Raw genomic sequence first — 14,596 nt, forward strand, 5'->3', positions numbered from 1 at the left:
GGAGGCGCAGGCTCAGCGGCCATGGCTCACGGGCCCAGCCGCTCCGCGGCATGTGGGATCTTCCCGGACCGGGGCACGAACCCGTGTCCCCTGCATCGGCAGGCGGACTCTCAACCACTGCGCCACCAGGGAAGCCCCTAGAAGGTCTTTTTAGGTAGAGTTTTTTTTTTTTTTTTTAACATTTATCTTGGAGCTACCATTATAACAGGCAGTTAATAAAAGCCAGCTTGTATTATCATTCATCTAGGTGGCACTTCACGGCTTTTAAAGCAGGAAGGACTGTTTTGATGCAACCTTTAGTTCCTTGTCACTTTTCCGGAAGCAGGGCAGCATGCAAAGGCATTAGAAATCAAGTTGATGGTCTTTCTACTTTTCTAGAGCTGTTAACTCATTTGTGCTAGGAGGTTTAGCCAGTATCATATTACATAAGGCATTCTTGTCCTTGAAATTTATGGAAAGTCAATTTTTTAATCTTTGATTCCTCATCAAATGGTTAATTTTTGTTTGAAGACTTTGGCTTAATTGGTGGTCTAACTCAAAGGTCCCTTGCCCTGTTTGGAGCTAAATCCATGAATTCCAAGGAAGATTGTTGTAGCTCAGCCCGAGGGATCTGTGACTGGGAGCTCTCAGAATCAGACTGATGGCTTCAAGTTAATTTGTATTCTGCCTGCCTGCTGTAAGTGCCATAAGTAGATGTAATCGGCTGAACACTGTGGATTCTAATTACCAGAAGTTAAATTAGCAAGTAGGGGACCGCCTGTACTTAGAAATGATTTCATCAATAGCTTTGATAATTGCATTTTCCCCTCATAGCAAACCAAATGTTTTAAGAAGTCTCTTGTTTCAATTTCTAGTTGGTAATTTCAGAAAACGTAATGGAATTACAAGACATTTTCCCCCTCAGACCTGGTTATTCTGGAAATCATAATCCAGTGAATATTGAAGTTTTCCCAATTTCTCCTCTTCTTTGGGTTCTTCTTTTTCTTCCCCATCAGTCAATCCAGTTTCAGCATCATCATCCTTCAGGGCCTATGAGTAGGGAAATGGATTATATGTGAATTCAAATGAATTTTCATCAGAACTCAAATGACACTGGGCCTGTGGTTATACTTCCAAGCTGTTAGAAGCAAGCACTGAGATGCTGTAAATCTCCATTTGTCTGACACACATTCACATCTGCTGCTTACATATTTTTTTAAAATTCCATTTGTGCACGGAATTTTTCCCCCCCAATCAGCAAGCAACATGGAAGCAATGGAAATAGCCCCTCAGAATATTGCAAGCAAAAAATGTAAAGTTGTTGCAAAGAAAACGTCAACTTTGTGTTATATTTGGCTCTGATAAAATCGCTTCTTTCGGAGGTATGATGAACATGCTATTACCCAGGCCAGTTTTCACATTCATGTAGTTCAAAAGAGATCTTAAGCATCATGTAAAACATCCTTGTTACATGCAGTGGAGTAATTTATATGAAATGGGTGGCCTTTTCTTGCCTTGTTTCCTATGAAAAAGATAGTTGAGTAAGTGATTCTTAGAAAATTGTAATTTCCTGAGTTTTGCGTATACGTTTGTAATGGTTATGGGAAAAGAGGAAAAAATAACATGCCACCAGCAAATGCATGTTTAGAGAAAAATCTACCCCGGTTCCAGTTTAAGTTTACTGTTTTACTTTCATAACAGCTCCACAGAAAGCTAGGCTGAATTAAATTGACTTACGGGTCTGTTTGATACCAAAAGGTAAAAGGAGTTATGTTTGCAATTCTGTCAAACTGAAATTAGCATAAAAATTAATTTTGTGGTAACAAGCAAAAATCATGGCACAGAATTCTCAAAATTGAGTTTAAACCAACTGAATGTTCCTGATAACCTAAAACTTAAGTGTAATATAAATTGAAACACTAGAAAGCTCATAACTTCATAAAATTCATTCAAATGTTCCTCTTTATTAAAAATACAAATATATGATGTATTTTCCCAATTAATGCAAAAAGTTTGCTCAAAAAAATCAAAGGTTATAAAGGTTATAAATATTAGAGGTTTTGTTTCTAGGGGGTGTGCATTCTTATTGCTTTAAAGAATTAGAAAAAAATTAGAAATCTATAAATAGTTATTGTTCGAAATGAAAAATGATAAAGTGTTACGTTTTCCTGAACACTATTGAGGTTGAAAAATTTAAAAACCTTTATATGAACTATTTGTATTATTTCTTCTGGGGACTACCTGTGTAATAATCTTTTATATAATATGTATATATAATAAATAAAATGTTACGTTTTCCTGAACACTATTGAGGTTGAAAAATTTTAAAACCTTTATATGAACTATTTGTATTATTTCTTCTGGGGACTACCTGTGTAATAATCTTTTATATAATATGTATATATAATACATCCTTTGCTAAGTTTTCTATTGGGTTGTTTGCCTCTTAGTGATTTGTAGAGACTCTGAATTTTAGTGGTCTCAATCTTTTTGTTGTTATATACCACAAATATTCTCTCCTAGGTTTTGGTTATGGTATTTTCATTGCCTTTCTTTGTGTGTGTGTGTGTGTGTGTGTTACTATAGAATCTCACAAAACTGAAGATAAGACATATGAGTGGTAGGCTGCTTTATATCTCTGACAAAGCAAAATAATTTTTTTTTTTTTTTCCTGCGGTACGCGGGCCTCTCACTGTTGTGGCCTCTCCCGCTGCGGAGCACAGGCTCCGGACGCGCAGGCTCAGCGGCCATGGCTCACGGGTCCAGCCGCTCCGCGGCATGTGGGATCTTCCCAGACCGGGGCACGAACCCGTGTCCCCTGCATCGGCAGGCGGACTCTCAACGACTGCGCCACCAGGGAAGCCCAAAGCAAAAGAATTTTAACTCCTGTCAGTGATCAAATTAAACCTGAGAAATCTTCTAGAACTCAAATGCACAGAAGTATAATCAGGCTTCAGAAAGGCTTCAGAGTCATTAGACTATAGCTCTACCATCCAACCTCTCACAACTCCCAGATTACATGGTTTTTTCCCTCTGCTCAGAGAAATCTCTTCTGTTCACTTATCCATTCATACAGAGACCCGCAGTGGTGCCTCAAAATGATACCCTCAGTCTCTGAACTGACAAGACTGCAATTTGGCTCTAGCCATCTAACTCTAATTGGATCCTAAAAAACAGACTTGGCATCATCTTACTAGAACTCATTAGGGTGGGAAGATGATAAACAGAGAGTTGAGCTGAAACGGAGAGTTGAGTTGAGCTGTAGTTGGAGATGCCTCCCATTTTGTTCTTCCTGAAAAGTTTCAGGAGCCTACAATGACTTTGGAAAATTGAAAATTGCCATTATTACATCTGTGCAGAAACCTTTTCAAATCTGGTGAGCCATACACCATTTAATTAGGAAGTTTATACTTGGATGTTTCCTTGAATAGTAAAATGTTGCTTTACTGATAGCCACAGGCAGGAAAACAACATAATTATTTAAAAATTAATATTAATCTTTTAACTTGGGGTGTTGCTAATAGAAAAATGCTAGTAAAGTGACAGGAAAAGGCTACTGAATTTAAGGGGAGGACTTTGAGGCAGTGAACCCACATTTCCCTTTCAGAACCTCAGCTGTGCGTCAGTCTTTAATAATGTCTGAAAAGATGTGTTGAGAAAATGGCAATGTAGGTAATTTGCCTCCTGTAAGATTTTAATTTTTTTTAATAGCAAACTATTTAACGCACATTTTTGTCTGAAAAATCTTCACTCCATCATAAAAAAATTTTTCATGGATTAAAATACTTTTTCAAAATCTCTTTCAGAACTGACAATTTACATATGTTTCAGCTCAGTGTCATTTGAAAGACCTGAGCTATTAAATTGCCTTCTCTCTGAGTGGTTTTTGCCCTAATGAAAGGTGCATGACCATTTCTGCAATTATTCTGCATGGAATAGGGCTAAATTTTTGATAATTTCTCAGTGCTACTGTTTTATCAGTGAAGTGATTAAGTCTATTCTTGTCCCAAAGGTCAAGCTTAAGCAAGACATTTTCTGTACCATTACATTAAATTAAGACCTATTAAATCAGCAGCTATTATAATATCTCAAGAGCAGTAGTCTCCCCACCACACGCACCAAGGAACAAAATGCAGAGGAAAATGCATGTAAGCCCAGCAGTTCTGAGAGTTTGATAAATTGTAGTGGGAAAAGCTGTGTTGGGAAAAAGACCTTGTTGTAAATTTCAAAAATTTAGTGCACGTGATTCTGGCTTGATTCAACGTTCAAAAGGTGTTTAGTTGTACTTGGATAAACCATCAGAAGGTGCATTTGTTCATTCTATGTTAAATTGTTCAGATTTGGAATTGATAAGGCATGCTAAAAAGGGAGCGTAAGACACTACATTTTCTTTCTGTGCCCATCAATTAAAACTTGAGCTTTCTAATACTGTTCTATTTAATCAGTAATCTTAAAATGAGAACCCTTTATCTTAAAAAAAAAAAATCAATTTAGTTCAGCCTCTTGATGTGTGTCAGAATGGTACACCCTCAGCTGCGGAGCCCCGGCTGCCAGGCCACTAAATGTAGTTGAGCGTTGACTAAGGGTGTCTCATAGCAGAGGAAACCTACCGCAAGGGACAGTCCAGAACAGTCATGAGACATAATACAGATAAGGAGGACACAGAGGGAAGAAATAAAAATTTAAATATCCACACACGTTAGTAAAAACCGTGGAGAAATGACCTTTCCAGACCTCTGACTTTGCAAGTTGATATTGCCCCTTTGTATTTTTAGTGCTTTTAAGTTTTAAGCCATTACAAAAGTCTTAAATATGTATCCTTTTCTGTATACAAATATTATGTATCATTACCATTTTGTTATTGCAGAATATTTAAAAGTTCTTCCTTGGTTATAAAATCTTATCATAGAGACATATAGTCATGAATATTGAAATTTGAATTTCTGTTCTTATATGGAGTGAAATGGTAAAACTTACTGATTTCTGTATTTACTATTTTTGAGATCTTGGTCATTTATCCATGTCATAATAGGGGTAGTAAACACCGCTACTGTTCTATAAATTAGTCTTACATCATACAGAACAAATTCCACAAAGAAAAATACAAATTTCTTGTCCTAGGAAGAAATGCTGTAGTGATCATTTAACATTATTTAGTGTTTTAAACTGTTAATTCTAGCAAACATGAAAACCACATTTGAATTTTAATGTAGTTATGAAAATGATAGTATTATATTTCCAATGTTTCATAGACATAGCTCAAATTCACATACAAATTATTCAGTACATCCATGTCCATCTAGAAAGTTATTACTACTGTTATTAATCTCCCAAATATGTTGTCTAAAGAAATCTGTATCACGTCCTGCTGGTTACGGAAAATGCTGAAATAAAACAAGACATGGTTTAAAGCTTCAGTTTCTATGTAACAAATTAACTGAAAAGAAAAATCCTTATTAGACATCTGTGGTTGAACACTGGCACCTGGGCTTCTGTGGCTGTGATTAGAAACTTTGAGAAAGATATAACCCTTGATACTCTGAGCTCGGGATGAAGCTCTCTGAGTGTGAGTGCAGGCATAGCATTCATTCTACAGCTCTGAAACCAAGCAAAAGTTCAAGTGAAAAGTGAGCCTATGTGAAATTGTTGTCAAGAGACATTACAGCGTCTTTGAGCAAAGTGTTTAAAACTCAGGCTAGGGAGAGGGATTAGTGTCCTGAGTGTGTGGATAACTACACAAATGTACTAAAAATACCTTCCTTAACTAAATTGTTCTTAAGGAGATTCACATATTTAAGAGTTCAATTAATAGTATAATAAGAATTTATAAAACTGCCTATATATGTTGCTATTAGGGAATAAATAGAATTTTTGAATTATTTGAAGGGAAGCATTGATAATTGAAAATGTTATTTCTCTGAAAAATCTTCACATTTACTTTTTTAAATGTATATTTATTTATTTATTGGCTGCGTCGGGTTTCTCTAGTTTGGCTTTCTCTAGTTGTAGATAGCGCGCTACTCTTTGTTGCAGTGTGCAGGATTCTCATTGTGGTAGCTTCTCTTGCTGTGGAGCACGGGCTCGAGGCACACAGGCTTCAGTAGTTGTGGCACACGGGCTCAGTAGTTGTGGCTCGTGAGCTCTAGAAAGCAGTCTCAGTAGTTGTGGTGCACGGGGCTTAGTTGTTCCACGGCATGTGGGATCTTCCCAGACCAGGGATCGAACCCGTGTCTCCTGCATTGGCAGGCAGATTCTTAACCACCGTGCCACCAGGGAAGTCCCTACATTTACTTTTTATATGAAATAAGTTGTTCCTTAGAAATATCCAATATGAATATGATTCCAATAGAGAAATGAAGAGACATTTAATTATTATACTTATTAATAGTAGACTTTATTCTGAACCAAATCACTTAGCCCATTTAGGAAAGATAGATAACAGTGTAAAGGACACTCAGATTGCTTCCTTGGGCTTGGGAAGATAACTCAGCCAGATGGATTTTATAACTTGCATTATGGTTCTAATTGTCCCTAAGTGAAGAGTTTTGCCTTAAAATTCTACCCCATTCTTTAGAACCAGCTCATACTTCTCTCACTTGCCTTGTATAACTCATTATTCCTGAGTGCTCATAACTGAGCTGGATGTTTGTATAGGGATGGTAGCTTTCAAGTGTGATAAATAGCTATAAGACTCAGTATTTAATAGTGATTATGAACAGTGATGATGATAAAAAGATGTCCCGCCCAAGAGGAAGAACAGATACTCTTTATTCTGTTTCTCTAGCTCTAGGCACAATTAAGAGAGGCTAAACAGATGTAATACAAATGTTCAGGTATCATTCCAATACGCTGGGCCTACCAATTTGGCCTTGATGGTCATGGATGCCCTTCCCTGGTCTATGTGCTTAGGAGACTGGAAAACCCTAACCACACGTTTCCATTGTACTTTGGGATGTTGAGTAATGACTGAAAGGACTGCAAAGCATTTCTAAAACTATGACAAGTGTCCAGATATTGTTTATTTCTATATTTATCTGGCATAAACTAATAAACTGTCTATTCTTAAATTTTTGATAAAATAAGAAGAAACATGGAATGAATACATTACCTGATCTTTCATGGTCTTCCCTAAGTCTTTCACATCTTTCATGTTAATGGCATTCTTCCCTCCCTTTTCCTTTCCCTTCTTTTTGTTTTTCTTTTTGAACAAGCATTTCTTACAGATACAAAAGCAGCACGTCAGGACTAAAAGGACTGCGACTATGGCTATGGCAATTAAGGCCCACGGTGGCACTGAAAGAAAAAAAATGCAGAGACTATTAGTAATAAAGCATTTACATCTGCAAAACCTTTAAATTCATGGGCTGTAAAGATAGCTGTTCACTCATTCATTCGTATTCATTGAGCTCTAGGCACACTGCTTTATCCATGTGGTTTCCCCAGCCTAGAGTGTTTCTATCTTTTCCCCCTCGCCCTTCCAGGCATGCCAAATGTCATCTCCTCCCTACAGCTTTCCCTGCCCCTCCAAGCTAGATTTTCAACGATCCACTCCTTCATTTCTTCAGAGCTTACCTCTGGAGTCTGGCCTTTGAGTTCAAGCCCTGGCTCCACCATTTTACTAGCTGTGTGACCTTGGGCAAGTTGCCTAACCTCTCTCTGTCTCAGTATCCTCATCTCTAAAGTGGAGGCAAATTGGTGGGTATCTGATAGTCTTTCTGAATATTAAAATAAGATGCAGTACCTGGCACATGGCAAAAACTTAATATTAGCTGCTATTACTCACCTATCAAATACTATAGGTTCTATTAATATGCCCTGGGCACAGTGGAAGGGGTAGATATTAATCAAAACAACAGAAAGACAAATGTAAAGTCCTAAAAGTAGTGAAGATTAGGAAGAAGGACTTGGTGCTCTGAAAGTCGATCATGGGGAGATTTACCCATGCAGGGTCTCTGGAGGTAGGGCAGCGGTTATAAACCCAGGCTTAGATTCAGGCTTGGCCACTTACAGGCTTCGTAACTGGCCAGATTACATGTGTTGCATTGCTGTTTCCCTCTCTATAAAATGAAGATAATAGTGGTACCCGTTTCATCTCTTTTCAAGGTTAATAGACTAAAAATCTTAGAATGGCATCTAGCACACAGCAAGAATTCAATTAATATTTAAAAAAAAAATATTCGAGGCATAGGGCTAAGTACTGTGGGTGACACAGCTCAGAGTACCTATGGGGGCATAAAAAATGCACATCAATAAATATATAAAAAGAAAGAGGTGAATACACTGAGAGGAGTTTGATGGATATGCTAAGAAATTGAGAGGAGGAAGAGAGAATTTTTAGATAAGAGCATAGACTTCAGATTCACAGGGTCTGTTTAATAAAGCATACACAAATAAAGACACTCAAGCATTTTTTTCTATGACACGTTGTCCAGCTACTAAAAGTAACTCTTATTTTCTCATTTGGCATCCCCTACACATGTGCTTATAAAAAAATCAGGTCTCATGGAAACATGGAGGATTTCAGTTTGCCTAGAAAGTCATTCAACTATTGAGATTAATCACAAGAAGCAGTAATTAGATTTGCCTGTTGTAATCAAAAAAGACATTAGTTACTGAAATGGTAAGAAAAAGTGCTATTTTCTTCTAGCTACATAAACATCATTAGTATCTACAATTGCTGAACACAAGTAGGAGTACTTTGATGACGTAAAAACACCGAAAAATTAACTTCAAACCTGAGAAAATCCACTCTCTTGGCTCCTTTTGCATTTAGCTTCATAGTGAGGAAGACTTACTATGCATATTATTCTAGCTTATGAAAGATGACTAGATGTTACCCTAAGGACATATAAAACCATAACTGCTGAAATTGTGTTTTCAGCCAAAGAAAGATTTGTGTGAAAGTTACAGATAAGCCCATACCCAAAGACATGCTTTCTTATAGGTCTCTAATCTCATTAAGCAATCATATTTTTAAAAAAATGTAAAGGGAGATTATGTAACCAATGATAGCATTCACAATACTTCATTTAAAAGCTTCTACCTCTTTTGATCTAGTTAAAACCCTGCCAGGCGTGAAGGAGAGAGCCTGTGTATTCACCGCGGGTGAGACAGTAGAATAATGACCCTTCATTTTGAACCTCGTAAATTATTCTCCTAGTTGGACTTGCGTGATAGTCTCTCAGAGAGCTACATAAAAGTCTCTTAAATTACACAGGGCAAGACAGAGATCATTTGACAACTTAACAAAAAGAAAATAGACAGTGACAGCACAGGAACATTATTTAAAGGAGGTAAAGAGATAGGAACATAGGATTACAGGAAGAAATTTGAAATAGTGCAACTTGAAGGTGAATTATAATCACTGAAAAAAACTTTTATTTTTGACTTCTATTTCCTATAGTGCTGCTGTCTTCTAGATTCGCTTCCAGCTGATCTTCTGAATAGCTTAATTTTAACTTTGAATATATGAAATTAGCAAAAATTTCCTCACAACTTACTGGTACCTTTAGATGGAATTTTTAAAAAGCCTTAATGCTATCATTTTGTGTACCCCAATGAAAACTGGACTGAATAGTTAATTATAAACCACCATTTTAAATTAAATGCAGTTATTTAAATTGAATTTTCGTGCTAACAATCTTATTTCGTAGGGCAACTAAATTTCGAGAATTTTGTAAGTTTAGTCAGAAACACCACCCACAGTATTATTACTTTGTAGCATTTATAGAAATAAGTTTCAATATTAGTGAGCAAATCTCGTGAAATATATTTTGGATTACGCTAAAAATTTATTGAAGACCTACTTATTACGGGCCAGCAGCTGTGCTACGGCTTTACATACATTAAATCTCATGTAATCTTCACAGAAGTTTTGTTCATTATCCCTTCAATTTTATAAAGGAAAAACTACAGATTGAATAGTAGGAGAAACTGAAATATATTTTTACATCATTAGGTTAAAAATATGCATATTATACATGTATACAAAGGAAAAGTCCTTGTGGGGCTGTGAAGCCTATTTAATAGGACATTTTACTTTTGAAAAAAATGGAGAAAATAACAGCAAAAGATGCTGCTAAGAGTGATTTCTTTATTTTATTTAAATATAAAATATAGTTTCAATCAAAAATAGGCTCATCAAAATACTGCTACTGGCAGAAAGCTATCAGCTTATTGTTATTGCTACCCAACTATCATTAAATGGAATTTTATAACATGAATTTTAGCATTTAACTTAAGGACCTTTCAACAGAAAATAATAGACTAATGTAAAAGCTCTCCATTAAAAATGTTATTTTCATCTTCTAGTTAATGAATTAATCTCACATATCATTTAACCTGAAGGTAAACCGATGCATAAGAATTAAGTCAAAGTCAATTCTGCTTCTGATGTTTTAACTTAGATTTTGTGGTACACAGAATAGTGAGTCCTCAAAAATGTCCACATTCTGATCCCTGGAACCTGTGACTATGTGACCTTACATAGCAGAAAGGACTTTACAAATGTGATTAAGGATCTTGAGATGGCGAGTTTATCCTAGGTTATCCAGATGAACCCAGTGTATTCACTGTGGTCCTTCTCAGTGAAAGAGGCAGGCAGGAGTTTCAGAATCAGAGCGATTTGAGGATTCTGTGCTTCTGATTTTGAAGATGGAGGAAGGGACCATGAACCAAAGAAGGTAGGTGACCTTTAGAAGCTGGAAAACACAAGGAAAGGGATTCTCTCCTACAGCTTCAAAAGAATTAGTTCAGGGTTTCCCTGGTGGCGCAGTGGTTGGGAGTCCGCCTGCTGATGCAGGGGACGCGAGTTCGTGCCCCGGTCCGGGAGGATCCCGCATGCCGCCGAGCGGCTGGGCCCGTGAGCCACGGCCGCTGAGCCTGAGCGTCCGGAGCCTGTGCTCCGCAACGGGAAGAATTAGTTCACATAGTCATTATAAAAAAAAAAAAAAAAAACAAACTATGGAGTTTTCTCAAAAAAATTAAAAGTAGAACTACCACGTGGTCCAGCAATCCCATTCTGGGTATTTATTGAAGGAAACAAAAAATCACTCTCTTGAAGAGATATCTGCACCACCATGTTCACTGCAGCTTTATTCACAATAGTCAAGATATACAAGTAACCTAAGTGTCCATCAATGGATAAATGGATAAAGAAAATAGATGGATAAAGAAAATAGAATATTATTCATCCATAAAAAAGATTCCTTCTGTCATTTGAGACAACATGGATGACCCTTGAGGGCATCAGGCTAAATGAGAAGTTAGAGACATAATTCATACAGACAAATACTCTGTGATGTCAGTGAAATGTGGAACCTAAGAAGTTGGAACTCATAGAAACAAAGAGTAGAACGGTGGTTACCTGGGGCTGGGGGTGGGTAGGGGAAATGGGGAGATGTTGGTCAAAGGGTACAAACTTTCAATTATGAGATGAATAAGTTCTGGGTGTCTGACGTACAGCATGGTAACTGTAGTTAACAATACTGTATTGTATACTTAAAATTTGCTTAGAGAGATCTTAAATGTTCTTACCACATACACACAAAATGGTAATTATGTGAGGTGATAGGTATGTTAAATGACCTTATTGTTGTAATCATTTCACAATATATACGTATATCAAATCATCATGTTGTACAACTTAAACTTATACAATGTTATTTGTTAATTACCTATCACTAAAGTTGGGAAGAAAGAAGGAATCAGCCTTGCTGACAATGTGATTTTAGCTCAATTAAACACATTTTGGACTTCTGACCTCCAAATATAAATTTGTGCAGTTTTAAGCCAGTGATTTTGTAGTAAGTAATTACAGCAGCAATAGGAAGCTCAATAGAGACAAAGCAGACCTCAAGAGATTTATAACATATGCTGCATATAGATGAGTATGCAATTGGAATATTAATGTGGGCTATTTCTGTATATGTGGTGATCTTTTCTTCTTATTCACTGTTTTTATCTATGCCTTCTGCAACCATTTTCATGACACTAACAGTGCACTCAAGAGTCTCTCAGAGATAACCAATGGTTTTCTTCTGGCTAAACCCAAACTGCATTGTCAGTGGTATGAAAAAGTCTTGATCATGTATTCCTTCTTGAAAATTTCTTCTGCTTTTGTTTCTACTACCCTTACCAGCACCTCCTTCTGTGGCTCGGACATTTTCTTCTCTTTCCTTTCCCAATCCCCAGTGTCAGATGGAGTTGTTATTCAAGGCGCTTAGCTCTGTGCTCATCTTCACATTCCCTCGTTAATAAGCACATCCTTTCCCATGCCTTAAACTGTAGGTCAGTTACTGTCCCTTCCTCTGTTCTCTAGAACTGTGTTCCCAACTGTCTAGGAAATGTTCCCTATGAATCTTTCATCATCTTCTCAAACCAGTTCTCAAGCCAGCTATGTGGCTTCTGTCAGTGCTTTTATAATTTCCTGCCTTAGACATTGGAACCACGTGGAAATTCTAATTCCCGTTTCCAACTGATTGGCAAGTCTTGTAATTTCTTTGATACATTTTATGTTTTTTTTTTTTTTTAACATCTATTTGACTTGGAAGGTTTGGGCCTGACATTACCTCCCATCTGATCTCCCTTCCCATCAGTTATCTCTTCTCTCCATTTTACCCATCCATTGTCATTGAACAAAACTTTCTTTTTTAGAAAATTTTATTGAAGTATAGTTGAATTACAATGTTCTGTTAATTTCTGCTGTACAGCAAAGTGATTCAGTTATACATATATATCATTCTTTTTCGTATTCTTTTCCATTATGGTTTATCACAAGGTATTGAATGTAGTTCCCTGTGCTACACAGCAGGACCTTGTTGTTTATGAGCACAGCTTTTCTCATACATACTTTTCAGTCATTTTGTGCATAGCTTTCACAGTCCTCTGTGTTTGGCCCACCCCACCTATCCACCTTTCTTTCTCACTGTTCTCCTATACCACCTGTAGTCCCGTCAGACAGGGCAACTCATTGTACTTTGCTCAGTTCTACCCCCATGTTTTTCTAAAGCAGATTCCTTCTTTTTTGAAATGGCTTTTCTTCTTCCTCTTTAGTCATTTAAATAATACTTACTTTTCAAGGCTCAACACAAGTCTCACTGAGTGTTGACAGATTTTTAAATAAAAATATTGCATATATTTGCTAAAATTTCCCCCTCCCACCCAGTGGGAAATGGGGACTATGTGGTATAATACATTGGGTGGTTTGTTAGACTGGCATAAAAACGACATATAATGTAAAAATAAAAAGACAAACCTGTAAAAAATGTATAAAAGGTATTTAATAAACTCCTTCCTACACATGAAATTCACTTCTTGCTGATTTAAAACTCAGCTCTTTGTAGATTATTCATGACATGAAGCACGGATGTTTAATGCAAACACAATAAAATTAATTTGGAACCAGTTAGAAATAAATTTTCATTAGCTGGTCTTCTGTTGGAAAAAACCCAAACAACTGTTTTCCCTTATCAAGAGAGGCTGTTCTTTCATGGGAAGTCGGCAGTTTAAAAAAGTAATTATTTAATCGAACACATATTTATGGAGCATCTACTGTGTGTCAGGCATTTTTCTCCGGTCTGGGATACAGTGCTAAGCATGGTTTCTGCAATCATGAAGCTTTCTATCGACTTCCCAGGTATTAAATCTAGGTCTAATTTACTTTTTTAAAAAAGTAACTTTTCGTATTTGCCAAGCTCAGTACTCACAACATAACATAGTACATTTTCAGGTAGAAACTACATGGCTTAACACGCCCCTGTGGACAAATTTAGAACTCCAGGGGTATGTTTATTGATGAACTCAGCAAGTAAATATTCTTCCTACAATAAAGATGTACCTCTCAAACTGAAAAGCCTCATTTCCTGCCTCACCGCCCCCCCCCCCAAAAACCCTCTTTCCCTCCCTCCCCCCCCCCCCCCCAGGGAGTTTGGCAGTAAATAAATTTCTTAGATTATTTACTTAAGGGGCCCTGACATATATGTAAAGAAAAAGTAGACACTCCAAATATCCTTTTCTTTAATAGAGCAAGAAATATCCTTTTCCTTAATATATGGTGAAATCAAAGATAAAAGTCTCACCAAGAACAAGAGTATTTCAGAGAGTACGTTTATAAAAGGGAAAATTTTAGCATTACTGATAGCAGTCATGTGTGTCAACCTTATGCTCCCAGATCTGAAATCTACTCATCAGACATGCGTTGTGCCTCAGACCTACAGAACGAGCAGTTGGCGAGAAGAGCTTTTTCTGATTTACACAAAGTGCCCTATGGCTGAGGGGAGGCCTGCTCAAGCTCTTTTAATTCTGAGCTCTCACCTCCAAAGAGACTTTTCTTTCCCCTCTCTGAAATACCTGACTCGGTACTGTCTGCTTAATGGTGCTCAGTAAATGGCTTGAAAGAAACCCACATCCCCACATTCTTGAGCTCAAGTAGGAGAGAAGTGGACAGTCTCTGAGGCCCACCACCCTCCCACGTGTGTCTTCTGTGGGTCAGCTACTCAATCCCATGTCCTCGGCTCTGATCCTCTCCTTCCTCATTCCCAGTTAGCTACTGCAGTCTCCTAGGCTGGCAAACTTTGGTGGATTTACTCATTGGGTTCAAGGTTTAATCGAGGACAAA

The 14,596-nt window shown here is 37.2% G+C and overlaps 1 protein-coding gene across 2 annotated transcripts in view; it reads right to left on the reverse strand.

Annotated features, from left to right (window-relative positions):
- The window catches only part of SYT1 (synaptotagmin 1), a 534,924-nt gene that overhangs the window by 143,660 nt on the left and 376,668 nt on the right, over positions 1-14,596 (reverse strand). For both annotated transcript variants that reach the window (XM_024736769.1, XM_024736770.1), the window contains 2 exons: positions 7,088-7,272; positions 907-1,029 (listed from right to left, as the gene is read on the reverse strand). In XM_024736769.1, coding sequence (XP_024592537.1) covers positions 907-1,029; positions 7,088-7,272 — 308 coding nt within the window. The remainder of the gene's footprint in view (positions 1-906; positions 1,030-7,087; positions 7,273-14,596) is intronic.

Source organism: Neophocaena asiaeorientalis, unplaced genomic scaffold, assembly GCF_003031525.2.
Source record: "Neophocaena asiaeorientalis asiaeorientalis breed wild unplaced genomic scaffold, Neophocaena_asiaeorientalis_V1.1 scaffold134, whole genome shotgun sequence".
Lineage (NCBI taxonomy): Eukaryota > Metazoa > Chordata > Mammalia > Artiodactyla > Phocoenidae > Neophocaena > Neophocaena asiaeorientalis.